The 26744-nt window shown below is 43.2% G+C and overlaps 1 protein-coding gene across 1 annotated transcript in view; it reads right to left on the reverse strand.

Moving 5' to 3' along the window:
• znf423 (zinc finger protein 423) overlaps nucleotides 1–26744 on the reverse strand; it is a 140862-nt gene that overhangs the window by 48620 nt on the left and 65498 nt on the right. Inside the window, exons 5-18 of the mRNA XM_046393248.1 lie at nucleotides 26081–26205; nucleotides 25839–25920; nucleotides 25576–25651; nucleotides 25170–25450; nucleotides 24778–25061; nucleotides 24258–24641; nucleotides 23941–24122; nucleotides 22631–23170; nucleotides 22289–22439; nucleotides 21486–22040; nucleotides 21129–21313; nucleotides 20185–20606; nucleotides 19166–19379; nucleotides 16847–16931 (exon numbers count right to left, since the gene is read on the reverse strand). Coding sequence (XP_046249204.1) covers nucleotides 16847–16931; nucleotides 19166–19379; nucleotides 20185–20606; nucleotides 21129–21313; nucleotides 21486–22040; nucleotides 22289–22439; nucleotides 22631–23170; nucleotides 23941–24122; nucleotides 24258–24641; nucleotides 24778–25061; nucleotides 25170–25450; nucleotides 25576–25651; nucleotides 25839–25920; nucleotides 26081–26205 — 3566 coding nt within the window. The remainder of the gene's footprint in view (nucleotides 1–16846; nucleotides 16932–19165; nucleotides 19380–20184; nucleotides 20607–21128; nucleotides 21314–21485; nucleotides 22041–22288; nucleotides 22440–22630; nucleotides 23171–23940; nucleotides 24123–24257; nucleotides 24642–24777; nucleotides 25062–25169; nucleotides 25451–25575; nucleotides 25652–25838; nucleotides 25921–26080; nucleotides 26206–26744) is intronic.

Raw genomic sequence — 26744 nt, forward strand, 5'->3', positions numbered from 1 at the left:
TACAGGAGCAGGGCAGTTGCATCTAGGACACACCCGACTCCTCAACTATAAAGAAAAAACATCTGGATAGCATCCAAAAGCGCCATGCATCAACACACTCACACACACATACTCACACACATTCTCCACACACTCTAATGAAGCCCCGGTAGTGACGAAGAGCAGCAGGGAGCGGCGCGGATCGCCGAAGACAAGTGTGTGTAAGCCTTCATCGCACAGTGTGTGTATGTGTTTGCGAGTGTGTGCGTCTCCGGCGGGATAATTATGGCGCTCCTCGGCAGCTGAGCGTGCCAGATGTACTGGGAGAAGGAGAAGAGGGTGGTGGGGGTGGAGGACGAAGAGGAGGAGGAGGAGGCACAGCGCAGAGCAGAGGGGGAGCCCAGCACCAGGAGCAATGCAGCAGGGAGCATACAGAGTGTTATGTGAATACATTATTGTGAATGTGCTGTGTATCTATGCACTGATGTGTGTCCGTGTGTGTGTATGCCTGTACCTGGGACTGTTTGGTGTGTGTCTGTGTGTCTGTGTGTGTGTGTGGCAGCATAAGAGAATGTCTCAGAATGAGTATTTCCAGACGGATGTCCATGTTACTACATGCAAATACTGTGTATGTGTGTGTGTATGTGTGTGTGTGTGTGTGTGTGTGTGTGTGTGTGTGTATGTGCGTGTGTGTATTTGGCATGGCTAATTTTGTTTCTTGCCATCCACCATTAGCAGGTTGGCTCTGTCACAAATGAGTGTCTCTCATCCAGGAGAGATACAGGAGCATGAGGAGCAAAGAGAACATGAGATGAGGACATGGAGGTGGGACAATGGGGAGGGAGAAAGCAGGTCGAGGAGGGGACAGAGAGAGGGTCGCAGAAGGAGAAAGGACTAAAGTAAACGAGAGAAAAAAGCGGGCAAAGTTCTGAAAACGAGCATTTGTTCTACCTCAACTAAACAGCACATTACACAACAATACAATATTAGCATAATGATTGTAATTATCATTATGTTGTGGGTGGAGGTGATGGTGGGGGGGCTCACGCGGTGTTTCCGGCCCCACTCTGTGTCCAATCTACAACCCTGCAGTGTACCACCAGATTACAAAGCCTTTAAACAGAACATATCCCCACATGATGGAGCGCTGCAGGTGAGCTGTTTTATGCAGTGTAGGACATTGTGCAGGCACAGGCTGTCAGCGAATGAAACCCCATATTGCTGGTCCTACTGCAACAACCACTGCTGCACAAAAATTGTTTTTGGAGGTTAATTATTGCATTGTGAACAATGAATGGATGGCGTTCAAGTGATTCAAATAGGTCCAAATAATATCCCTTTTCCAGATGTTTTTGCTGCCCATCACAGATTTCTTTTCAGCGATTCAAATACATGTAGTAGTGACTGTCACTGGGTTGAGTTAACAATCAAGACAAACAGTGCAGCTCTAAAAGTTATTGCACATACACTTGCAGTATTACTGTATTCAGTAATATCGACTAGTAATATCGAAATTATCTGGTTTCTTTACAAATATCTCTCAAATGAAAACTTAAACAACACCTCCGTAACATGAGCAAAGTGAAAAAGAAAATGATGAAGAGAGATTAAAAAAAATGTAATTCAGTCTGAAAGTCAGACTACAAAAGGAATGTTTATCAGCCATAAAATCTGCCATTCATGGAAAAAACTATGCTTGGGAGAAAACTGCAAATGCACAGAAATGCATTGTTTTATGATGAAATCTTTTTATTTCTATTCAAGGAGCTAATCACAGACAACACTGTGCACGGCTATTGAATAGATCGTAATGTACCAGCGACAGATCATGACAGTTAAAGGAATCACAAGAGGCCCTTCAGTGCCTCAGCCATATATTCAAATTCACCTCTTGAGTGCAATCAATATGGGCTGTCGATAACGCCATGTAAATACTGTCAAGAAAAGCTAGAACCCATTGCCTGACGGTTAGTCTGTGAGGGTTTCAACGCACTGCGATCATTCTCGTATTGGCTCAAACTGTTTTCGTCACAGGTACCGTTTCTGAAACAAGAACCGTCAGTTTGGAAAAGACAACCTGCAAGAGCTGAGCAACAAGGCGGGTGCATGAGACATGTCAGGAGTCTTTAAAGCGTCACCGATAACTTTGACGACATAAAGTTTGGGATGGGTCTCGTAAGTTCTGCGTGCAAAATTATGATGAGATTCTGCAAGGCCAGATAAATACAATCCCAAACCATGCCCCGAGCCAACGTTATGCATCAACTCTGTGACATCCAATGGGAGTTTCATGGTAGCCTTTGAGAAAAAAAATAAAATAAATACTGGTGTATGGTTGAAGACACAGTACAGCAAATTTGGGTAAATGTAAATGTACATACAGTGTAGAAAAAACAAATGAGCTGAAAGCAACAAAGGAAAGAAAAGAAAGAAAGCAAACAAGGGCCATGTAACGGAGGGCAGAAAGTAAGAGATTCTCTCCTCTGCGGCTGGCTTTGTCACCTTGCTCACCCAAGGGGGGGGGGCACAGCAAAGCACCCTGGGAAATTACTGAAGCCAGAATGCATTGATTTGCCCAGGATGAAGTGTGTGCATGCCTGTGTGTGTGTGTGTGTTTGTCAGAAGCCTTTGTACTGCAATAAAGAGAACAGTCTGGTCGACATCTGTTTAGAGACGAAAGATAAGAGCGACACTGTATACTATTTCAACCTTCCTCTCTGCCTTGTGCTCACTCCTGCTTTCTCCTGTCTTCTGCTGTGTAATTAAGAGCCAAAGAAAACCCTTCAACCTCTCCCAGCTTGGCTTTGTATCGCACCTCATGCTGTGCTGTTGCCCATCTTGAAACCATCTTCCCTTTCTTTCCGGGAACTGTATTCTACAGTGGAACTGAAACAAGATTTTTGAGTCCACTGCTGAATCAGTTGGTGGCGTGTAGCGGAGCTTACTGTTACACAAGATGATAAATCGTGATTTGTTATCCTGAACTGACCGAGGCTGCCAGACTAAAACACGCTGTTGTTGTTGTTTTTTTTTTGTTTGTTTTCTGGCCAAAAATAATAATAATCCTCTTATATTCTAAGTTGTTATTTCTCCCCCCTTCACCCCAGCTGCTCTATTAATTAATTCACATTTGTAAAACCTCGTCTGACAAAAATCAGTAAGATCAGTAATGAACCACTACTGGCAACAGGCCCATATATACAGCATTCATGCCAAGCACATGGTATGTACGTTAACAGTCAGATTACGATGAAGCACAGTCCAAAATATGATCGTCACTATCTTGTTTCAGCAACCAGAGCTGCTTAAAAGTGTGACTCTACTTTGAAACAGCACAGTCACATTTGAATGATGCTCAGTACAAGCACAACTCACCAACTTGATCATTCTCATAGAGCAGTTACATTTCATGAGCAGAAACTGTCACTGGGATATTTCCTACTGCTCTCGTCTTTTCCCAGCCTATGGATCTATGGTTTGAATCTTCACAGACTGCAAATCCCAGTAATCCCAGTGAGTCATTAATGAAAACAACCTGGTTAATGAAGACACTAATAACCAGTCATAGATTTCTACCCACTCCCACGTGAAAAGACATGAGTATTCAAATCGATAATCAATCTCCACCTCTGAACACCCCCCCACCCCCTCCCGTCCCTTCTCTCTATCCAAGTTTGTTCTTAATGTTTGCTGTGGCTCAGTCTCTGCTCCTCTGTGATGGGATCACAGACTTTGCGTAAACAGGCTGTTATTAAGAGGGAAGTGACTCATTCCACTGTCTGTTTGAAATCTGTATCACTCCACACACACACACACACACATGAATTTGTAGACTCACTCTACAAAGCTACACAACACAGATCCTTAGAAAGCCACTGTTCACATCAGAACCATGCATGTCATACATCTTATTTCAACAGCACTACCACGTTACTCAGACCTTTTGAGTTGTTTTCATTCAGAGACCACTAGCAGCAGAAACTACACACCATGCATTTAACCCATACTGCCTCCACACAAACATTGACCTCCGTGGGTAATTAAATGAAGAACCGATTTATTCCAGAGTTCAAAGCTTAACTGAATCAGTGATCAGGAATGTGCAGTGACTTTACAGCAGCCTCGTGAATGGTGCAGCTGAGAAACCCAATCGAGCAGTTAAAAGTTCTCTGTCACAAAATCAGGGTTCTCTTTCAGTAATTTGCAGAACAAATCATTCCAATGATAAACATCAGCACCTGGTGAGACTTAAAGAAATCCAAAGGCAACCGTCACTAATGTCTCCTGCTCTCTGCAGCTATACCTTCTTTATTCATCTGCACTTCCATTCCACACTCTGTATCTACATCGAACTGTGTTCAACCATCGCCTGAGCGAACTACAGTCTCGCTTTGCACCTGCACAAAACACCATTAATAAGACAGAAACTCCCACAGTGGACTGACACTTGTGTGAGAGCTCTCTCCGTCTGTGTGTTTCTGTCTGTCTGGCACCATCTCCACCTCTCTCTGCTGGTTCAAACAAGGCTAGCAAGGTGACCCTGAATCACAGGCTGCGTGAGCGTGCACGTATGGGCACACACTTATTAGTGTGTGCTCACGTGCCCATGTGCGCGCACTTATCTGCATGTGTGTGTGTGTGTGTGTGTGTGTGTGTGTGTGTACAGTTCCAGTAATTAACACCAGCCACTAATGAAGTCCAGCTGCTCGGCAAGAGGACTGAGCGAGAGCCAAAATCTGCCAGAAATCGCTCTCATCCTCTCCGTCTCTCTCTCTCTCTCCTCTGACAAGTCCTCCTTCCGTCACGCTTTACTCATCTCGATCCACCCATCCTCACACCCATTCTCTTTTCATTTCACCCTATTGATCTGCATTCAGTCGTCTCCTTCTCCCTCGCTCGTTTCGTCTCCTGCTGCTTGCCATCACTATGAATCTACTCAATTGATCTGGAATCGCCACTGTTTCTGTCAGCGGGTTTTCTTGATGGCTCAATTTCCCCCTTACTATAGTGTCATTCTTGCAATGTGTATCTTTTTACTCATGTTTGTCTATCTGTCCCTTTATCTCCATTACATTCCCCTTGATCCCATCATCTCACTCTCACAAACCTGCTTTCTTCAGTTCCTAATACTCTTCTTATTCTATATAGCACAGCATTACTTCTTAAGGATGGTTCAAATGTTTTATACTGCATACATTTTCATAGCCTGGTTTACATGGAGGAATGGAACTGTCACCAACCCACAGGGTGAGTGAAATCCAATTCCAAACAATTCCAATTAAAAACTGGACTGGTGCAAGAACGTGGACATGGTCTACAGAAAGGGCCAGAGCCGCCTCTACTTTCTGAGGCGGCTGAGGTCCTTCAACATCTGCAGGACGATGCTGAGGATGTTCTATGAGTCGGTGGTGTCCAGTGCCATCACATATGCCGTTGCCTGCTGGGGCAGCTGCCTGAGGGTGAGGGACACTAACAGACTCAATAGAATCATCAAGAAGGCCAGCCATGTTGTGGGAGAGGAACTGGACTCTCTGACAGTGGTGTCTGAGAGGAGGATGTTGTCCAAAATAAGAACTATACTGGACTTTCCCTCTCACCCTCTCCACAATGTGCTGATCGGCTACAGGAGCTCGTTCAGCAAAAGACTCTTACTGCCACGATGCACCACAGAGCGACACAGGAAATCATTCCTGCCTGTCGCCATCAAACTGTTAAACTCAGCACTGTGACGGACACACTCACTTGTGTGTACTACATACAATGTACATATTGGCTCTTTTACACATGTACTTACCTGTATTTTTAAATTTTCTTAAAAAATTTGAATACAGTTTTTTGTAAATACTACTGTACTTGAGATTTTAGTTTTTTGTTTATCCTATTTTTATACTCTGCACTTTTCTCCTTTCTTGGTCGGGAATACTGCATGTGCAATGTCTGTAAGAACAAGAATTTCCCTCCAGGGATTAATAAAGGAATTCTGATTCTGATTCTGATTCCTACTAGTCCCAAAACATTTATAGCTTATTCAACTACCGTTTTCCATATATTATAATTCCTTTTTTAAATCCTCATTTAAATCTAGTGGTAGCTAACCATGCAGGTGCTTTTGATAGTTTTATAAATCTGAAACTTCTACCTCTGTCAAAGGATTGTCCCCCTCTAATCTAATCCTAGCTTATTTGTTACTTATCTGTTTCTACTTTTCATGCTACTCCAGGAGCACATTGTGCACTGCCTTGTTATTTGTTCTGCTGCTGTAACAACTTAATTTCCCTCCGAGGATCAATAAAGTCTTATCTTATCTTATCTCCTCCTACCTGAAACGATGTCTCGTTGCCACACACACACCTGTGTCACTTCATCATACACACATTACAACAGTAGTAATAAGCCTCAGAGTATCTTGTTTAAAGCTACAGCCTAATTGCATCACTATACAGGCTCAAACTCTGTCTCCAACATATACACACACACACTCTCTCTCTCACCCACTACCAGCTGTGACAGATGTGCCTGTCACAGGAGAAAATGAATTCAGAATAGTTAGTGAATTAAGCAGGGAGTTAATTGTTGCTTGGCCCCTGTTTATGAAGCGCATAAAGGCAAAGCGCCTTGTTTGTCTTGTGACAATTAGCCAGCAGAGAGGAAGTATGTGTGTGTGTGTGTGTGTGTGTGTGTGTGTGTGTGTGTGTGTGTGTGTAATTGTCCCATTCTCTTTAGCAGCTGGTGCAGCCACACCTGGACGGCTTGAGACACAGAGAGAGAAAAGGAGAGAGAGGGGAATGCAAAGGGGGAGAGGGGATGCAGGTACAGTATGGTATATAGCCCTCTATCTTTGGCCACCCTTCAAACACACATACACACACACGGCTCCCTACACAGAGACAACTTCTATGCATGAGTTAAGATAGCTGATGTTGCATGTGCAAATGTTCTCAAAGACAAACATGAAATATGACAAATGAACACTCTGTCTCACTCTCTCTCCCTCTCTTATGCGCACGCACACACACACACATTTTTTTGTGTCCCGATGCTTATTCTGTTTGGGTCTCTCCCAGTCTATTTGTCATTGTGTCCTATTAGGTTTCCAAACAGCTTGTAATGACTGGTAATAAACAGCAGAAGAAGAAGAAGGTAAATCAAGCGAGGAGACGACAAAATGAGCTCTCCAGGGGACCGCCATGCTCTCCAAACAAACACAAACACACACAGAAACACACTGACAGTTGGATTCAAACTGTGGCAGGTTACGGGGACTAACAGACAGCAAAAACTTTGATCTAACACCGTCAGAAGAGGTTCGAGAAATATATGACAGAGAGGGAGAGAAATGTTAATGAATTAAGAATATAGGAGGAAGAAATGTGCTGCTGCTAACAGAAGATTACGTTTTGTGAGAAGCTCACCTCGACAAATCCTAACCACAGTCTACACACGTTACCGGCAACCCATTTCTGCCCAGTTAGAGGTAAGAAACGCTGGTTACAGTCTGAAACCTGCTGTCCACTCTTTCTTTGGGATGACATACACTACAGTCTTTCAGTGCTGACGATGGACAATGCACCATCAGACTTGCTTCCAAAACACGGAAGAAGTATTGTGTTACTGGACAGGTTCCAGTTGAGATTGTACATACACATGAAGCAGAGTAAAGCTGAAAAAGAGCTGAAATATTCTAGTGTGTCACACTTCATTTGGATATCACAGTGATCATGACACAAAAATAAACTTTCTACACTGAAAATACCTGTTTCATGTACATTTTGGAACATTAAAGTGTGTCTTCCTTTATTTTATTGGCAAAAGCCTAGATATGCTCATTTCTTCTTCTCTCCTCCACCCAGCCCTCTGAGGTCCTCTCTCCTTCCCTTTCCAATCCCTGGTCCCTTCATCATCACTCCCACCCTCCCTCTGGTGTCATGGCTCGCTGGCTCCAGGTGGCGAGGGAGGGAGGGAGAAAGGGATGCAGGGAAGGATGGATGGATAGAGAGAGGGATGGAAGACAAGGGGGGTGGGGGGGGGGTTTGGGGAGGGTGGCTGTCATCTGTTCATACGTTCATACCATCAGAGTGAAGAGCAGCATCCCGCTCGGTACTTCACACAGTCAAACTGTTCATGAATCAGTCTGTAAATCCTTTTTCTTCTCTTCCATCAGCTAATATTAAAGTAATGTTCAGTAACTAATCTAGACTGTGCTATGCAAACAAGTAACGGTAAGAATAAATTGCTGTTCAAAGACAGATAGATAGATAGATTGGCTGATTTCATAAAATGGTCAAGCTGCAGCAGTTTATGATCAAAGTATCAATCTTTTCTTCTTTTTATAGCGCCCTGGGAGCACATATGTCTTTACATGCCACATCAAGTAACATCAAATAAGGAAATGTTACATTAAATAAGAAAATACACATAACACAACTCCTCTCCAGCAAAGCACACATGTCAGTGGATACAGTAATGGACTTGCATTGAAGCTCACACAGAAATCAGTGCCAGTAATAGAAAATTTACAACCTGGCAGGAGTTCTGTTGGTAGATAACCTAAGAGCCTAAGAGTGGACTGCTTTTAGTACTACTGAATTTTCTTTAGAAACACCACCTGATCAATGTGTTGAAAGCTAAACACAGGCTTCTGAGAAGACATGTCATCGCCTGTGGTGCTGAAAACTCTCTCAGACAGGACACTTGTCCCTGGGACAGGATTAGCAGTACTTTGTCAAAGTCTTGTCAGACTGTTTGACAAGCTTGTGGTGCAAGAGAACATTAAAATTCTCCAGTTTGCTCTATGGGAAATGCAGTTTGTAGTAGGACCGGTGAACCCCATGAAAAACAGCAGCAGTAAATAAAGCGCTTTCTTCAGTCCACACACACACCAACAACAACACACAGGGCAGATTAGTCTCTAGCTTATTAGTTCAGATGCAGCTGGGCAGAAGAGAACAGCGATGTTGCTAGCCGGTGGCAAAGACTGCCACACACACACACACACACACGAATGAACTCTCAACCACATTATCCACCTCCATTGACTCTAAAAGCTTCTTATTCGCCTCATTAAGCCTTCAGTGACACAAAGTAACCACACCAGACCCTTTGTACAGCCACATACACATAGGTGTGTGTGCACGTGCATGTGTAAAAGGGAAAAAAAGGGGGAAGAAAAAAAAGGTGGCGGGGGTTGTGGGGTGGGGTGTGTGTGTGTGTGTGTGTGTGTGTGTGTGTGTGTTTGTGTGTGTGTGTGTGTGGGGCACTAGGAAACACAGAAAGATGTGTGCACAGACACACAGTGGCTCAGCCGCAGCCCTTGGGACGGCTGCTTAGACAGCAGACCGACATTACTAGTGAAGCGCATCACCGATTTGACTTCAGGCTAACAGACAGGCTGGATGCAGGTTGACTGTTCTGAAATGGCAGATAAGTGCAAACTCAAGGAACAAAATAAAAGTTCATTTAATGCCTTACTTTTGGTCTGCAAAGTTGAAATTAAAAAGTGAAAGTGTGAGTGATAAAGGTACCGGACTTCATTCAGGGAGCTTCAGGGGAAAGGAAAAAAAAACAAAAAAAAAAGCTCAATTCCAGTTTTTTGAAAAGGAAATATTCAGAGTGAACTGTTGCCAACTATGATCAGTTGACAGGAGCCTTTTAAAAGTACATCTCTGAACTATCGATGATCAAATCCGTGAAGAATGTGAATGAAGAGGGCAACCTGACACTATTAAAGTGCATTGATGTAAATAAGTAAGTAAAGCTCATGCTGAGGACACATCATTAGCCACCACACTCCACAGGGAGCACTTAGATCCAGGTGAGTGGCCACTCAATACCTCCAAGGCATGTGTGTATGTGCAGTGTGTGTGTGCACTGTGTATGAGGTGGGAAGGACAATGAAGCATGCAACTAGCAGCAGGGTTTAGGGTGAATGAGGAGCTGAGGTGAGAGGTAATTGTGCAAGAATTCAGCTAAAACGTATCAAATTCAAAATCATCCCTCAACAGTTTTTTTAAGCACAGTTGCTACTGGTTCTATTACTTCCATTACATTTCTTCGTGCACATTAGAGTACTAATCTATCTATATCTATATGTATATATATAAATATATAAAGAGTAAAAAGCAAGGGAATGAAATGCTGATGGGCAGGCAGTGAGACAGCACAATGCTGCCTTGCTCATAGTGTGAGCTAAGGAGACAGAAAGGGGACAAACCTTGCCGACATGTGGGCTCTTCTACGGGCCATCCAATTGGCAGGTGGGGATGAGGGAGAGCGGAGGAGAGAATGGGCAAGGTTAGTAATACGTAGTGTGAATGTGGTGTGTGTGGAGGGGGGAGGCAAAAAGTTGAATCACACCTTGACAGTGAACACAACATGAAGCAGGTTCAAAGAGTAGCCATTTCTACTAAATTGCACGGTAGACAAGATTAGCTTGTGAAGCTGGTGAAAAACCTCTTGGCAACCTTTATCACGAGCTCATTGAGTGAAAGTAAGAAAATATGACACCATTTCTTGAGTCGTACATTGTTTATTTTTGTGGTGCTGCCATGTCCTAGAGAATACACACACTACAGTATAACTGCAGTGGCACCTTGACACAGACATATAACTTAGGCTTAAAGGTGACTTCTTGATGCTGGTGCAGCTAAAGATAGAAAGGATGGACAGAAAGGAGGTAAAATGAAAGGAAATGGAAGAATGGGAGCAGGGAAAAGATGGGATGAAAGCAATGTTTGGGGCAGGTAATGTCAGCTAACGTGGAAGGAATATGCGTCTTTCGGTTTTCTCTACAACTGTGCATCAGACTGAGGTCAACCCGTGGCTGGTGTATTGCTGGGGACCCATGGAAGTGCGGTCGAGACTAGTATCCCTCCTTGCAGAGTGCATGTTCAGCACCACATCCATCATGTGCTTTTGTTTACATTGTCATGTGCCATATCAACCAGGCTGAACCCCCCCCCCCCCCCCCCAAAAAAAAACAGGGACGAAAAGCGGAGGTGTCCAAATTGCACATTGCACTAGTTTCAGTGAGCATGTAGTGATTAAAGTCACAGTCAATATGCTAATGAAAGATTGGTCTTTAATGAGGACCGATGGAAAGGAAAGATAATATGTTGAGTGTGACACACACAGTGCATGTTTGTGTGTGTGTGTGTGTGTGTGTGTGTGTGTGTCTCAGAGAGGGAGCATGTCTACATGTGTTTCAGAAGCGAGGTCTCATGCTGTGAAATGTAGACTGAGGTGATTAGTAAAGCATTAGTATCTGCATGCAACACTCAGAACATGCTGTCAAGGACCTTGTTTAGGGATATGTGTGTGCCTGTGTGTGCGTAGGGGTGTTGGGTGTTTTAGTGTATTTTAAAGGTATAACAGATCCTGTGTGCTTATTTGCTTTTACATTGCTTCATGTGTTTCCTCTCATCTGTGCTATTTATCCATGTGGATTGCTTTGGTGTGAGGTGCAGAGTTGTACAAATTTCAGCTATAGAGATGACTTCCTTCTCTCTGAAATAATACAACAAGATGGCACTTAGCCCACGGTGTTCAGACCACCAAAAACCTCACACCAAAACAATCTAGACAGATAGAAAGCACCGCAAATAATAATAAAAAAAATTTATTTTTGATTTTGGTGTGAACTGTCCCTTTAAACATATTGACATTCAGCATCTCATCAGAGACTGGTGGAAAAATACTCTCACACACCTCACACTATCTCACAGGGAGAAAAGTTCCTCATGACATGCAGCTGCACAGCAGAAAACAATAAAGTCTGCCAGAAATCGCTGAGGTGTGGTCCGAGGAGACACGCACACGTACACCCACAAACAAATACACATGGACATACAATGAGAGGAGTGGGTACAAGGGAGACGAACAATTTCCGTCATGAAAAAAATACAACTAAAACACACATGACAAAAACAGGGAACTGCTGCATTCCTCCATATTCTTGCTATTACGTTTCAGAGATGATGAAATAGAGCAGGATCTGTTTTTATGATACCAGAATGAACGATGACATATTTACTGGGGCTGCAGATACACAGACTTGAGCGTGTTGCTGGTTTCCTGTCAAACTGAGCTCATCTGACTGGGCAGCTCTACACGCAGCAATAAAAACCCCAACGTTTACTGTCATCCCTCTTTTCTCAGCGCCGCCATCCACCACCCTCGACTCACTTTTTTCTGTCATCTTTTCTGTCACCCCCCCCACCCCCAACATTCACTTCTCATCTCCACGTCTTCGAACCCTCCCCCCCGCTCGGCAGTGTTGGGGGCTAGAAAAACTGAACACACACAGCTCTGTGATTACGCACATGCTCTCACACACAGGCAGGATATGCCCCCAACTCACACACACACATACATCAGCAATGATACAAAAACCTGGATAGGCAGAACTCTTCTTTGTCTCAGATAAATAAATACGTAGACACACAAGTTAAAATATATCCATTAAAGCTGATTTATATAATGTATGTATTTTTGCACATATTTGCACATATTATCCTTAATCATAACATATACATAGGATGTGTGCTGTGCTACTTGCACTTAGGCTTTTGTCTCAAGCTCAAACACCAAAACGATTCTCAAATGGCAAGCTGGTACCTGAGGCGAAAATAGATAACTCCCATTCGTCTGTCTCTTTCTCTCTTCGGTGTGTGGGAGATGGATTGAGGCTGTGTGTGTGTGTGTGTGTGTGTGTGTGTGTGTGTGTGTGTGTGTTAACAATGTGAAGTGTGAGCACTACCAATGTACCAACATTATCCAGTGGTTCTGCCCTGTCACTTAATATGAATTTGGTTTTGTGAAGCTACATGCCAGCAAAGTCAGTGCAGTTCAGCCACCTGCCTACACAGCAATGCTGCCTGATATGACATGGCAGCACCTTATGAAGCCCTGTAACAGGTTCAGAGCCAGTGTGTGCAAAATCCACCAAGACAGTGAGCAGTGTTCGCTTCCTTGCACCCCTTCGTGATTTCGCTCTCCCTCCAATCTTGCCTCTCTTCTCTGGAGCAGGCTATTGACCACATGGCATTTGTATTAACCTGTGTACTGTGTTAGGGCCAAGGCTAGTCTGAACGGACACAGGGTGAGGCTACACCATCACAGTGACGAGTCAGTAGCATGTTCAGATCTCCTCTTTAAAGCCTTAAACATGCCAGCGTGAATGTTGTTGATTGTCATTCCCGCATTATTACTATTGATTGTTAAGTTCTCTGTTTTTTCCACACTACATGAAATATTGTTTGCTTTAACATGGTTTGTTATTTTTGATTCACCTTATGAACACTTTCTCTCAGCAGCCAATTATTCATTGGATACTTGCACCAGCACTTGACAGACGCTGTAATCATTATTTGTTGCCTAAGGATACATTTTTTTCTTTCTCAATGAATAATTTAGGAGTAAACAATAAAAATAACAATGGACAGAATGACAAAAACCGCAATAAGAAAGGAACAATAACACCGCTTTTAAAGCAAGTGCCGAAATAATAATCAGTGAATATGCTTTGGTAACAGCTAACTGTTGTTAGCTGTTAGCGTGTGCCCAGTCATTCTTGTCATCATGATTCCTCCTCGACTACGAAGACTTCTCTCTAGACTCCTCAGTCTGACCGTCTCTTCCTGTCTGCTTCAGCGGCGTGTCTCTTTCTCTTTGTGACAGCATAATTAACAGGACCGTGGGGTGCACCATGTATTACCCACGGAGCAAATGTGACAATCACGTTACTGGACTCGATAAGCCAATGGAAACACCACCCCCCCACGTCAACCCTCCCCTGCTCCCTCAACCAGTCAAACTGTCAACATAACGACAACAGGTTTGTGCAGTAGCAGAAACACGTCACGGTCAATGAGTGGATGGGGAGGGGCGGACATCTTAGCATTTGATCTTATTTTAGTTGCGACGGAGAGGCAGTCTTATGCCTTCAAGTGTTTTTTCAGGAAGAGAAATGAAGAATGTGATGAAGAAGAAGAGAACAGAAACACTGCACTTTCACACCACATATTTTGTTGCAGATGTGTGTGCACCCACACCCTGAGGGTTTGTGTGCATTGGCATTTTTTTTTTTAATATGATGAATGCATGACAGTAAAATCTCACTATGAGTCAACGGTCAAATAATTAGAGCCTACACGGAATTATGAATCACTCTACAACATAGCCATAATAAAAACCTTAATTCGGTATAATTAAGGCTTCAGACTTTTAAATGACTGGGGATAGAGAGATAACAGGTTTTTAATTTGGGGAAGAAATAATTTTGTTAAGTTGTAGCACAATTACAATATGAGTCCAGGGCTGTCCAATGAGTTAAAGTGAGCTGAGATTCAGAGAGAAGAAAATGACTGGAACTATGAGAGGCATGGTGACAAACAGAAAAGCTTTCTCCGGGCCTTGTGTTGGAACAACTTGTGTCCACCACTTGGCAATAACTGTAGATTAAAATCTGGATTTTGACTCAGTCATGGGGAAATTAAAGATTGCTGGTAGAAAGGAGATCTGATGTGATTATTCTTAACTTTATCTTTGTTAGGCACACGTTAATCCATGCGGCAGTGGTTCAGCTATAGACAGCAGTGCTGTAACCTTCAGTCTTCAGCCATTTAACTCTTTCACTCCAACATAACGATGCCATTTGACACGGGATATATCTACAGACTAAATCAAATAAAAGCTTTCCCTTTACTGTTTGCTCTCTTCTTGGGGCTGAGTTATAGATAATTTAATAATGAATACTGTGCAGGATATTAAAAATAATCTGCCTCAATTTCATAATTAATCTGCGCTAGGTTTTCACACAATTAGCATGTTAATTAACCCAAAATTGCCACCACCGTGTGGGGATGTGTGTGTGTGTGTGTGTGTGTGTGTGTTTAGGGAGAAAAAGCCAAGAAATGGTGACAAACCTGGCAGGAATAATAAAATGACAGCTAGGAATCTCAGGATGGAGGAATGGAGGTGAGCTGGAGGAAGTGGAGGAAGATCAAAAACAATTAAAACCAAGGAAAGGAGAAAGGACAACAAGGAAAAGAGAAGGACCAGAACAGGAGGAATGAAAGACAAGTTGTTTCAGTAATGTGGTGAAGAGCGAAGAAGATGGACACGGAGTACCAGCAGGCAAAAGACTTAGTGTGTGCTCTGTCACGTATGCATTTGTGGGGACTTTGTCCCTGTGTTTGTCCATCTTTGATTATGTGTGTGAGACGAGTGCGTGTGTGTGTGTGTGTGTGTGTGTGTGTGTGTGTGTGTGTGTGTGTGTCCAAGGGTGAAAAAAGTAAAAGTTACTCCAGCCGTACTTCTGTTTCATATCTCTCTTCTGACGTTTCCAGACAATATTACACAGCTCACAGCAATGTCAACACGCACACACTCACACACCTCAGAGTGCATCAGTGACTCTGGGATCGGGCCTCGTCACGTCTGAGCAAGGGAATGAGGGTGGATGGGGTGAGGGGGTGCAGAGCGTTTGTTCCCCAGAACAACTCGCAGGTCCACCTCGTTAATCTCCATGACGACAGAGATGCTAAGCCAGCAAATTAGTAGCGAGTACAAAAACCTGTCACAGGGGAAGCTCATAAAAGAACACAGACTCCAAACCACAGAGGTGGTTTTTACTTAAATGCACACACACTCCATGTAGAACAGGTGTACTCACAAACTATTTCACTGAACCTTTTCTGAGCACTTAACAGGCTTTCTCAAATAAAAGTAGCTACGGTGCCATGTCTTGCAAACTGTTACACACATTAGAATATGCATCTGTTTTTAACCACGCATTACGCCGCTCCTGGAGTACAGGAACGGCGTAATGCAGTTCATTGTTTTTGTCAGCTTAGTCAACTTTAAAAAATCTCTGACGACAGAGATGCTAAAAGTCTCTGTAAACAGAAATTGGAAAAATTACATAAGAAACAATAAAAAGTCAAAAGGTGTGTGTGCACACATCCTTAGTGTCTGCTTAGTGTGCTTTCTCTGCTGCTTTCTTTCCCTACGTGGGCGACTCCAGTGACTAAGTATTATATATATATGCGTGTCGCTGCAATTAATTAGCAACAGAGATCATATGTGTGTAGGCTGAGAGAACAAATAAAACTACTGAATTAAGCTAAAAACGTTAGACAAAATGTGTCTTACAACCTCACTCCGTTAAATCTAGGGCAACTGTGATGACCAAGGTTTTATCTGCCTACAAATTAAGTATAACCTTCTCCTCAGTGTTTACTCTCCACAGCTGCAGCAGCAACGCAATTTCAGATCTGTGCAGTGTTACTTCATCCAGGCCAAGCTATAAACAGCCACAGTAAGTGATGAACCAGGCTGGGTGTTTCATGTGGGATGTGGTTCCTGAAAGACTTCATTCATTTTACACTCCGAGCATAAAGTTTTATGTGCAGTTTCAGCTAAGTCACATTTGACAACCCTCAGAGGTGGTGGTGGTGGTGGTGGTGCGTGGGTGGGGTGTTAGTTGCAAACTCCACTGATAATCAATTACTAGTTTGAGTCAAAACTGTCTGACATTTGCTGGTTCAACCTTCCTAAATGTAAACATTTGCTGCTTTTCTTTATCATTTATGACAGTGAATGAAGAGTCTTTGGGTTTTGGACTGGTGGTTGGACAAAAGAAGCAATCTTAAAATGTCACTTTGGGCTTAAATTATGATATGAGAATTTTTCAGAATTTTTGAAATTTTATAAAATCAGCAATTAAGCAATTGATAATGAAAATGATCCTTAGCTGCAGCCATAATTGACAGTCACTGTGATGCAATATCAACCAAAGTCTCCCTCACTCACTCACACATGCACTTAGGAATATAAGAAAAACAGAGAGGAAGAGCTGCGTCTCACTCACCGATCATGTGATTGGCGACATGAATCTGGATCTCCCTTTCTGTCTCAAATGTCATTTGGCATTTAATACACTGGTAGGTCTTTTTCTGCAAGGTAAAAAAAAAAACAAAAACACCAATAACATTATCTTTCATTTTAAAAAAATTATAGCTGTACATTCTTCTGGGAGCACCCCTAATTTCCAAAAAGTTGTATGAAACTGAATAAAACGTGAGTAAAAACAGAATGCACTCATTTGCAAATGAACTGTTTGCCAACAACAGTTTTACAAAGTGTCCCTAAGCCCATGTGGTGATATCCTTCATACAGTCATGTGTTTGACAAAGCGGTGCACCTCGGCCCATCCTCGCTTGTGAATGACGGAGGACGCTCCTTTCATACCCAGTCATGATCCTATCAGCTGTTACCAATGAACCTATTTACCTGTGGAAAATTCCAAATTGGTGTTTTGTGAGCAGTACACAACTTTCCCAGTCTTTTGCTGTCCCTGTCTCAACTTTCAGGATACGTGTTACTGGCATCAAATTCAGAATAGCCATATATTTACAAAAGTGGATGAAGTCGATGAGGTAAATCATTAAGTATACTATATAGACAAAAGTATTCAGACACACTTCTTTATTATGGAACCCAGGTCTGAATGCACAAAGCAAGGTCCACAGAGACATGGTTAGATGTAGAGTTTGGTGTAGAAAAACTTTGACTGGCCCTTTAGGATGAACTGGAACAGAGCCTGTGAGCCTGTGAGGCCTTTTGGTCCAACATCAGTGTCCGACCTCACAAATGCACATGAATGGGCAAAAATCCCCACAGAAATACTCCAACATCTTGTGAAAGCCTTCCCAGAAGAGTGGAAGCTGTTATAGCTGCAAAGCTGTGTTTAGAATATGATGTCATTAAAGTCCCTGTTGGTGTAATGGCCAGGTGGCCCAATACTATTGTCTACATAGTGTATGTTGTCTTTGTGCTGTTTTGAACTGAGTATACGTCAAAAAGGATCATCAAATTATTACATTCAGTTAGATTTATGTTCTATAGCATCACAACTTTCTTGGAGTCGACTTACTCTTGTTTATCATAGAAAATACATTTAATGAAATTAATTACAGTAATTAATTATTGCTCTCAGCCCTCAACATGTGAGACACGTGAACCCTGCAAACTCTCGCGCTAATCAAGCAAGGCTCAAAGTCTTTGGAGACTTAATGAAAGAAAGAACAGGTATGCAGTCACACACACATAAAAACACACACCTCTGCAGAGAAAGAGAGAGAAAGACAGAAATTAATATGAGCGGGAGGGAAGTAGAAAATGATTAAGGGTAGAAGCAATGAAACACAAAGAGAGGGAATGAGTGTGGAAAAAAAGGAGGACAAGAGAAAAGAAAAGACACGTTCAAAGAGCCAGAGAAACAAAAAGAGAGAGAGAGAGAGAGAGAGAGAGAGAGAGAGAGAGAGAGAGAGAGAGAGGCAGGGGCTCTGCTTACCCATTCACAACACACAGCGATCACTCATGCACAAACACATACAAAATACACAGAGGCCCCAATTCCACTATCTCTCTGCTGCTTCAGCCTGCAAGACTGAGTACACACACACACACACACACACACACACACACACACACACACACAGAGAAATCCTACTTTGTCTGCTTTGTGCTGTTAGACTAAGCAGAAACAAAGGTGCAGGTAAGACAGAGTGTCCCTGGGAACTACCTCTAGCTCACACACACGCACACACTCACCTGCAAGTACACACTCTCACACACACACAGACACGCGGCAAGTCCCGGGGAGCCTGACTGTCAATATCAAGTAGTGCGAACAGCTCCCACAATGCCTCAGCACGCCCCAGCCGCAGGACCCAGTGGGGCTCAGCTGACGCACACCAACATACACACAAGCACACGTATGCAAGCTGCAGACACACAAAAGCAGCACGCACGCACCAGCACTTCACACACACGACTCATGCAAACATAAAAGTTGAGCAGGATTTTTGAATTTAGTGCACTCCTGAAAATGTCTCCAGCTGTTAAACGCTATTCATCTTAGGCGCGTGAATTTCAAGTGCAGTACCAAGCCTAATTATATGGTGTAATGTTTCATCTGCCTCACTCATTTTATTATGGTTTTGTTGAGACGAAAATATTAACATTTAAGATGCAAACCTGATCTGGTTTTCTGATTCAGTATTACAGATTCTTTTACATCTATACTTCCTCTTCACTTTAGTAAAAAGCAGTGCCAAAGACTTGCAGAGAAGTCTTGAGCAGAAACAACTTGTACAAAAGCATTTATCTCTGCGTCGTGTCTCACCTTAGGCGCAGGTGAAGCTTCAGCCTTCTTAGCTGCTGCACTGGTCTCAGGGCTGACCTCTGGGTGATCCGTCTGGACGTGACTCTCCAAGTCCTCCAGGCTTTCAAATTTGACCCCACACTCCGGACACCTCAGCCCAGCCATAGTCTTCTCTCCCTGTGTGTCCCCAGGCGTGGCAGCTCCTCCCTGGCTGGGGCTCTGGCCGTTCGTGCCCCTGATTTAAGTGAACATTTGATTTTGTTTAGTGAACTTCAGCGATCAAAACCGTTGCTGAATTAAAAAAATTGTGCTGCCATTCTGTATGTTTATGAAACAGATACACACACACTTTAAAAAATGTACAAAGAGTGGTACACCTTTTTAGCAAGAGATATGTCTGATATAGCAAAAATGACCAAACTTAACCACATAACAACAATGAACAGATGAGCAGAGAACTATCAATGACATGGTGGAATACTCTCTTTGCTCACTATAGTTTCCCCGAGTTAGTATCCAAATATACATTTACATTTTCAATGTGTGTCTTGGTGGTAATTATAAGAATAATTGACACCATCACTGAAGCTGATATTGCGACCGAATCGTCAGGATAACTATTGGTGTTTTTACAAAATATTAACAATAATGATGAAAAGTGGTTAAAGGCAAATATTAGTATATTATGGTATGCATTAATGCATTGTAAAATTTATTGTACTGCAGTCTTTAAAACCGGGAAAGACAACACTTCCACTCAGTCTCATATCATAATATATATATATACAGTATTACATACAGTATTGATATATCTCAAGCCAGCAATGTAAACAAATCCAGGATACAAACTAATATCTCGAAGAGGTCAAACAGTTTATTGGTTTTGCCATTTAATCAGCTGTTGGCTGTTTTTCTGGCTCCAAAATATTGTATCAACCTCTAATACATAATACTAATACTGCTTACCTGTTGCTGTTGGCTAAAGTGTATTTAGATTAATGCACTCCATTTTCCACAGAGTTAATGAGATGACTACCCACCTGCTCATGCAGCCAGCACAGAGGCCATAAGGCAGCCCGTTGACATCCAGCTTCACCATCTCCCCTTTGTTCTTGAACTCCTTTAGGCAGAATGCACATTTATACAGCTTGTGCTGCTGCAGCTGCCCATTAGGGGATGAAGAGGCTGAGCCGTTTCCCCCTCCTCCCACTCCATTACCGCCTCCTGATGCAGCTCCGCTGAGTCCAGAACCGGTGGAAAGCTTCTGCATGTGGAAGGTTCCATGGATCTTCAGCTCCAAGGTGGAGGTGACAGTCTGCATGCAGACGACACAGCGGAAGCCGGTGAGGGAGTTGCGGAGGTCAGGGTGCATCTGGCAGTGCTCTATAAACTCCTCCTCGCTCTGCAGGGGCATCTTACAGATTCGACAGGTTCCTGTGTCCAGGCTCTTACTGTGGGTCACCTGCAGAGATGAAACATATACAGAAAGTATAAACACGACACAAGTGTAGAAACACATGCAGAATCAACAAAATTATTCATCATAATCAATATGGGGGTGCATGAAAATCCATTATAATTTATGAACCAATTCATGATTTTGTAAATAAAAAAGTGTAGCCCAAAGCACAAAGTGTTGTCTTGTCATTAGTCTTTTACAGAAACAGATAAAGATACTGTGGTTATAATAACTGTAGTTGCATTGCACAATACATTTTATAAACAAACATTTTTTCCTGTAGTGTGGAACAACAAAAACTGCTTCTCTAAGGACAATTTAACATACTTTTTAAGTCTAAATTCAAAGCAGCCAAAGACGTTTCAGGATCAAAAGAGAGAAAACAAAACAAAACAAACAAACAAACAAAAAAAGCAATGCGAGAGAGAAGCGAAAACTACACAGATGGCTGTGTGCTACACCTGGGAGGATAACCACCGACTGACAAAAGACATGCACATGTAAAGCAGTAACATGTAAAGGTACCTTGTGCTCAGTGAGGGTTAGCAGAGAGGGGAAACGCTCGCCACATATTGGACACATGTAGTGTTTGGCGGGGCCGCGGTGTGTCTGAGCATGCTCGCGAAGCCCGTTCTCAGAGAAGAATGTTCTGGAGCACACGTTGCATTTGTGGTTCCCCTTGATGAAGTCTGCCTTCTTCTTTCGAGAACCTGATATATGAAATTACATTCATCATCACAGATTTATTATTCTGACAATAGTTACACTGTATTTTATAAGATTTATCTAAAATGAAAATTTAATATCAAAATATGAAATTATATATTGCAATAAAAGGTAAATTGTCATTAAAAAGTGAGACTGACTGAAAACAGTTCTTACCAGCATCATCTTCTCCCGGGCGGATGTTGTGGTCACGCAGCCGGTGGTTCTGCAGAAGCGACTCCATGGTGTAGGCCGCTCCACAGATATCGCAGGCATACATGGGCTCTGAATTGTCAAGCTCCTCCTCACCCCCGCTAGCCTCATGGCTGTTGGCTGCGTCTCCGCCTTGGCCGGCTCCTCCTCCGCTCTTCAGCAACATGTTCTGCAGGTCGGCTTGTTCAGCAGCCACCACTGTTGCTCTTTCAATGCCTCCTGCACCTCCATTGCCACTGCTTCCTCCTCCTCCTCCTCGCTTGGAAGACTGCGCCAGCCCGTTGGGCGTCCCGTTCTGACTCCCACTACTCCCCGTGCCACCTCCGTTGCCAGTGATGTTGCCACCATCAAAGACACAGTGCTTCTCCCTCAGGTGGCGCTCTAGCAGTGAGATGGCATGGAAAGCCTTGCCACAGAAGCGACATGTGAACTTTTTACTGTGCGTGGTAATGTGGCATTGCAGCTCCACTTCGGTTCCAAACGTCTCTCCACAGAAGATGCATTTACGGGGCTTGAGCCCTGTGACACAAAAGCCAGGATGAGATATGCAGATTAAAGGTCAGGTTAACATACAGGACAGCTGTCAAGTAAACACTCTGTCTTCATTTTCTAATCTGTACTTGTGGTTTTCAGGTTTTTTTTCTTTGGTAATTATTGACTTTTTCCTTTCTTGATTAATAACACCATGATCACTATGCATTTTCTCCAGATAGCCAGTTCTCATTTCGTGTTCAAATGCATACGATCTCAGGACAGTTGTGCTGTACCTGATCCAAGTCCTCCTGGGAGGCCTGACCTCTGGGCCAGGTGGTTATGCTTAACATGGAGCTGAAGATCGGTCTCCTTCCTGAAGTCCCAGGCGCAGGCGGTGCAGCGAAACAACTTCTTTTCATTGCTATGCTTCACTGCCAAATGCACCTGAATGGCAGAGCGTTGAAGCAAGAAGCAACCCAAGATAGTTCATTTCTATGCTTGTTTCATTAACTTGTGAATTTTACAAATCATATAGGACACACATTTTTCTTGTTCATGCACAGATGCGAATATTCTTTGTGAAAATATGAAAGGAAAATACTGAACAACAGAATGAAAGAGGCTGTCTCATTCACCTGTATGGAGACTTTGGAGTCAAAGACCTCCTGGCAGAGAGTGCAGTGGTACAGGACAAATGTGTGCATATCCAGCAGGTGTTTCTGCAGGTCATCCACTGAGGAGAACTGCTTATCACAGCTCTCACACACATACTGGGTCGATGTGGTGGTGAAGTGCACTGTCAGGTGTTGAAGCAATGCCTCCTGGGAATCAAAGTCCTCCTTGTTGCACTGCGGGCAGGACTGGCGTCGCAGCAGCATCTCCAGGTGTGACTTCAGGTGAGTTTGGAAACCCTCAAAGCTGGCAAATCGCAGGTCACACTGGTTGCATGGGTAGTCTCCATTGCTTCCCATGGAGGGGGTAGAGTCTCCTCCCAGTCTGTGACGTTTCGGGGAGGAGATCTCTACATCAGAGGAGGCGGGGCTTAGATCGGCAACTTTTGCCTGCCGTTTGTTGTTAGCCAATGGGATGTTCTTGTGGTTCTCTTTTATGTGCTTGGTGAGCTTGAGGAGTGAGCCAAAGATAGGAGAATTGGTGCAGTAAGGGCAAGAGTAAACCTGTACATGGACAAAGATGTAGAGAGAGATTAGCTATAATAAACTGATGGTTAATATATCAATTATTAGGAGAGTGAAAACTTTCTGAAGCAAAGAGTATTTTAAAATGCTAATATAATATGTAATGTCTGTATGAAAGAAAGCAGCTGGCTGGACAATTTCCCCTTTTTGATGTACTTCTTGCCCAGCACCTGTGACCAAGAAATTAAAAGATGACAAAGTACAGGAAACCAGTTAATTATGAACTCACCAACTCAATTGTTGGTTAGTAATAGCTTTGACACGTGCAAAGACACGCAAGCTATATCCAGTCCTTAGAAACACAGAGTAAAGGTTGTTCTAGAAGAAAGCTGCGTTCCTTTTGTACTCATAAGTCATTTTCCGAGCTGTTTTCCAACTTCTGAAGCCAGACGTGACAAAAAGAATGTCACCCAAAGTCAGAATTCCAACTCGCCAAATCAGAGGACACAGAGTTCGCAAAACCAAGATGGCTGCCCAGAGCATAGACTGTAAATAAAAGCTGTGGTTTTGCGTGTTTTTAGCACTTTGACCTTGTTTGTTTGTTTGTTTCCAATTGAGTAATCCGTATACACAAAACTGTCTTACTTATGCCTATAGGCAACAACAATGGCTGAATTACGTTACAAGAGAGCTGTCTTGTGTCGTGGCAAAAAGAACCCATCCCACTGGGTTTTTAACAGATGTGTTGTGGAGTCCAGGATTATGACTTACAAGTACAAATGAAACGCAGCATAATTCTTGATCCTCACCTCCATGAAGGACTGCGAAGCAGCTTGTAGCACAGGAGACTCCAGTTTGGCCACTGCTCCTCCAGATGAAGCTCCACCCCCTACAGCTGAGGTGCAGTGCGTCTGCTGTATGTGTTCTGTCAGTGAAGACTCAGTCAAGAATCCCATGGAGCACTGGTTGCAGAAGAAGGCATGGTTCCCCTCTGGGATTGAGAAATAAAGTTACATCATTAGATTCCCTTTAACCTTTCTCGGAAACCAAACAAACGCTCAGATGGGCCCATGCTTTGATACATTTCAGTTACTTTCTATAAGATAAGCTTTCTTCAACAACACACCTAATGTGGTGGAACCTGCCACGATCCCACCAGGGAGGCAGTGTGACACTCTGATGTGTTCTTGCAGAGAGTTGATGTCTCCAAACATGTCTGGGCAGTAGTTACAGTGGAAGGCTGTGACATTAGTGAACTGCAGCAGGGGAAAAGCCGCTGCCGCTGCTGTGCCTATGGTTCCACCACTGCCACGGTGAGCTTTGCGCACATGTTCGTTGAGGTTATAGAGTGTTGGCAGCGTGTCCAGGCAGACATGACATGTATGGCTCTGCTGCGGCTTGTCCGCATGTATAGTTTTCAAATGGATCTCCAACACAGCCAAGCTGTGGAAGTCTCTCTTTGAGCAGTAAGGGCAAGAATAAGTCACTTTACCCCAATTCCCTCCTCCACCTGTAGAGACAGAAAGGCAAGCTACTACTTTAGAAATACACAGATATAGCCAAAGCTTTTAAACCAAGTGCTTAATATCAACTAAAGTGATGTAATTCGACTGACTGCTCTGTAGAAAGCAACTACTGCACCATACCTCCACCTTGATGACCCAGGCTTAACCCAATCTCTTCCACAGTGTCTGTGCCTCTTCTGCGAACTCGTTCAATGCCCTGGATGGGCTTTAGGGTTGAGTCCGGTGTGGAGCCTCTCTCCAGGCTGGCACTAGAGTCTGGGGTGGCTGAGCTCATTGAGGCAACACTGCCCAAAGCAGGATCAGGACTGGCAGCGCTGTGATTGGAGGAGTCAGGCTGGCGATGGCTGTCTAGGTGGCAATAGACATCCTCCACAGATGGGAACTGTTCTGAGCAGACAGGACATCTGTTGAAACAGAAAAAAAGACCAGTAAAATGCCAGCTCCATTCCAGCAGTTCACATTAATGAGAATCTGTGTTTTGAGAACACTTAGAAAGCAAAGCTCTGTATTACTTGTGTTTGCGGTTGGCATGCTGTGTTTCAATATGCGTGAGGAGAGAAGCCTCGTCAAGAAAGATCTCGGGACAGTGGATGCATTGCAAGTCGGCTCGGTCAGACAGCTGGGGGTGTCTGGTCAGGACGTGTTTCTCTAGCTCGTCTGTCTGGTTGAATGTCTCCTCGCAGTAATCACACATATACAGGTCCTGCTCCAGGTCACCATCTCCTCCTGCTCCCTTCTTGCCCCCATCCCTCTCACTCCTCAGTGCAAGGTGCTCTCGGTTCTTGCGGTGAGCCTGCCACATACAGAGAGATTTGAAGAAGCAAGTGTTGGAAAATATGCTCTCAAAAGGTTTCATAGGATGATAGTGACCTAAGGGCTCCTGGTTAATTGTAAAAAAAAAAAAAATCAACCGTTTACCTGCATGTGGCTCTGCAGCGATGAGGTAGAGGAGAAACCACGCTTACACACACTGCACTTAAATGGTTTGCTGGAGCTGGAGGTGAGAATAAAAAGAGTCAGACTGAGAAAAATCTATTGTGAATCAAAACACATTTTAAAAATCTAAATTGAAGCGTCGAATAAAACACACACAATCAAGAGTAAAGACTAATGAACATGAGGCTATAGTTTTAATCAATGTTAAGTACAGATTTCATGTTAAGCTGCTCAAAAACAGTTACCTGTGTGTCTTCAGATGAATCTTCAGGTGATCAGAGCGGGAGAATGCAGCTTCACACTCCTGACAACTATACTTCTTATCTCCTGTATTAAAAACACATTTTTGACAGAACATTTCTTCAGAAAAAACACACTGTAGACATCAAAACACTGGCAATCAGATCATGAGTTTTTACTGAACATGCTCCTCAAGTAGTCCTGGAAAAAATGAAAATGAACATGCAGGACTTATTTTCTTATCTACCCGTGTGGAGCTTGACATGGCGGTCCCTGCTCCTCTTGTGTTTAAACAGGCGGCTGCAGAAGGTACACTTGAAGGGCAGCTTGTCGCTGTGGATCTGCTCGTGGCGCTTCAGGTAGCTCAGACGGCTTAGGAGGACCAGCAGGGCACATATGATGAACAGTCATTCACAAATTCTCATAAGAAAAAATGACTAATTTGTATTTCATCAAGAGTTTAACAAAAATAAAACACCCATAACAAAATAAATGTTTTTAACCAAGTTAACTTTAGGGAATATAAGGACTCTGCCTCTTTTTGCTGAATGGGCATTCAATTCCCCGATCAGTCACCTTTAGTTTCAGGGCAAGTTGAAATTTGAATATTTTATTATATTATATATATTATTTTACTGCATTCATCTACTACCACAAAAAAGCCATCTCATTCCCTTATATTCCAGAGAGGCAGACATCTCTACTCCATATCTCCCAAAATCAGTGCCCTACACCAAAACATTCTATATAAATAAATAACATCACATGATAAAAAAAAACATTTATTTCTGATTTGGGGGGGAACTGTTCCTTTAAGCAGTAACAAAGGGAACAGAGGAAGCCTAGAAAGGACAGCTAAGTAAAATGAGCAATATAGAGGATTATGATGATAACTTTATGGTGCATGTGAC

Source organism: Scatophagus argus, chromosome 7 (genome assembly GCF_020382885.2).
Source record: "Scatophagus argus isolate fScaArg1 chromosome 7, fScaArg1.pri, whole genome shotgun sequence".
Lineage (NCBI taxonomy): Eukaryota > Metazoa > Chordata > Actinopteri > Scatophagidae > Scatophagus > Scatophagus argus.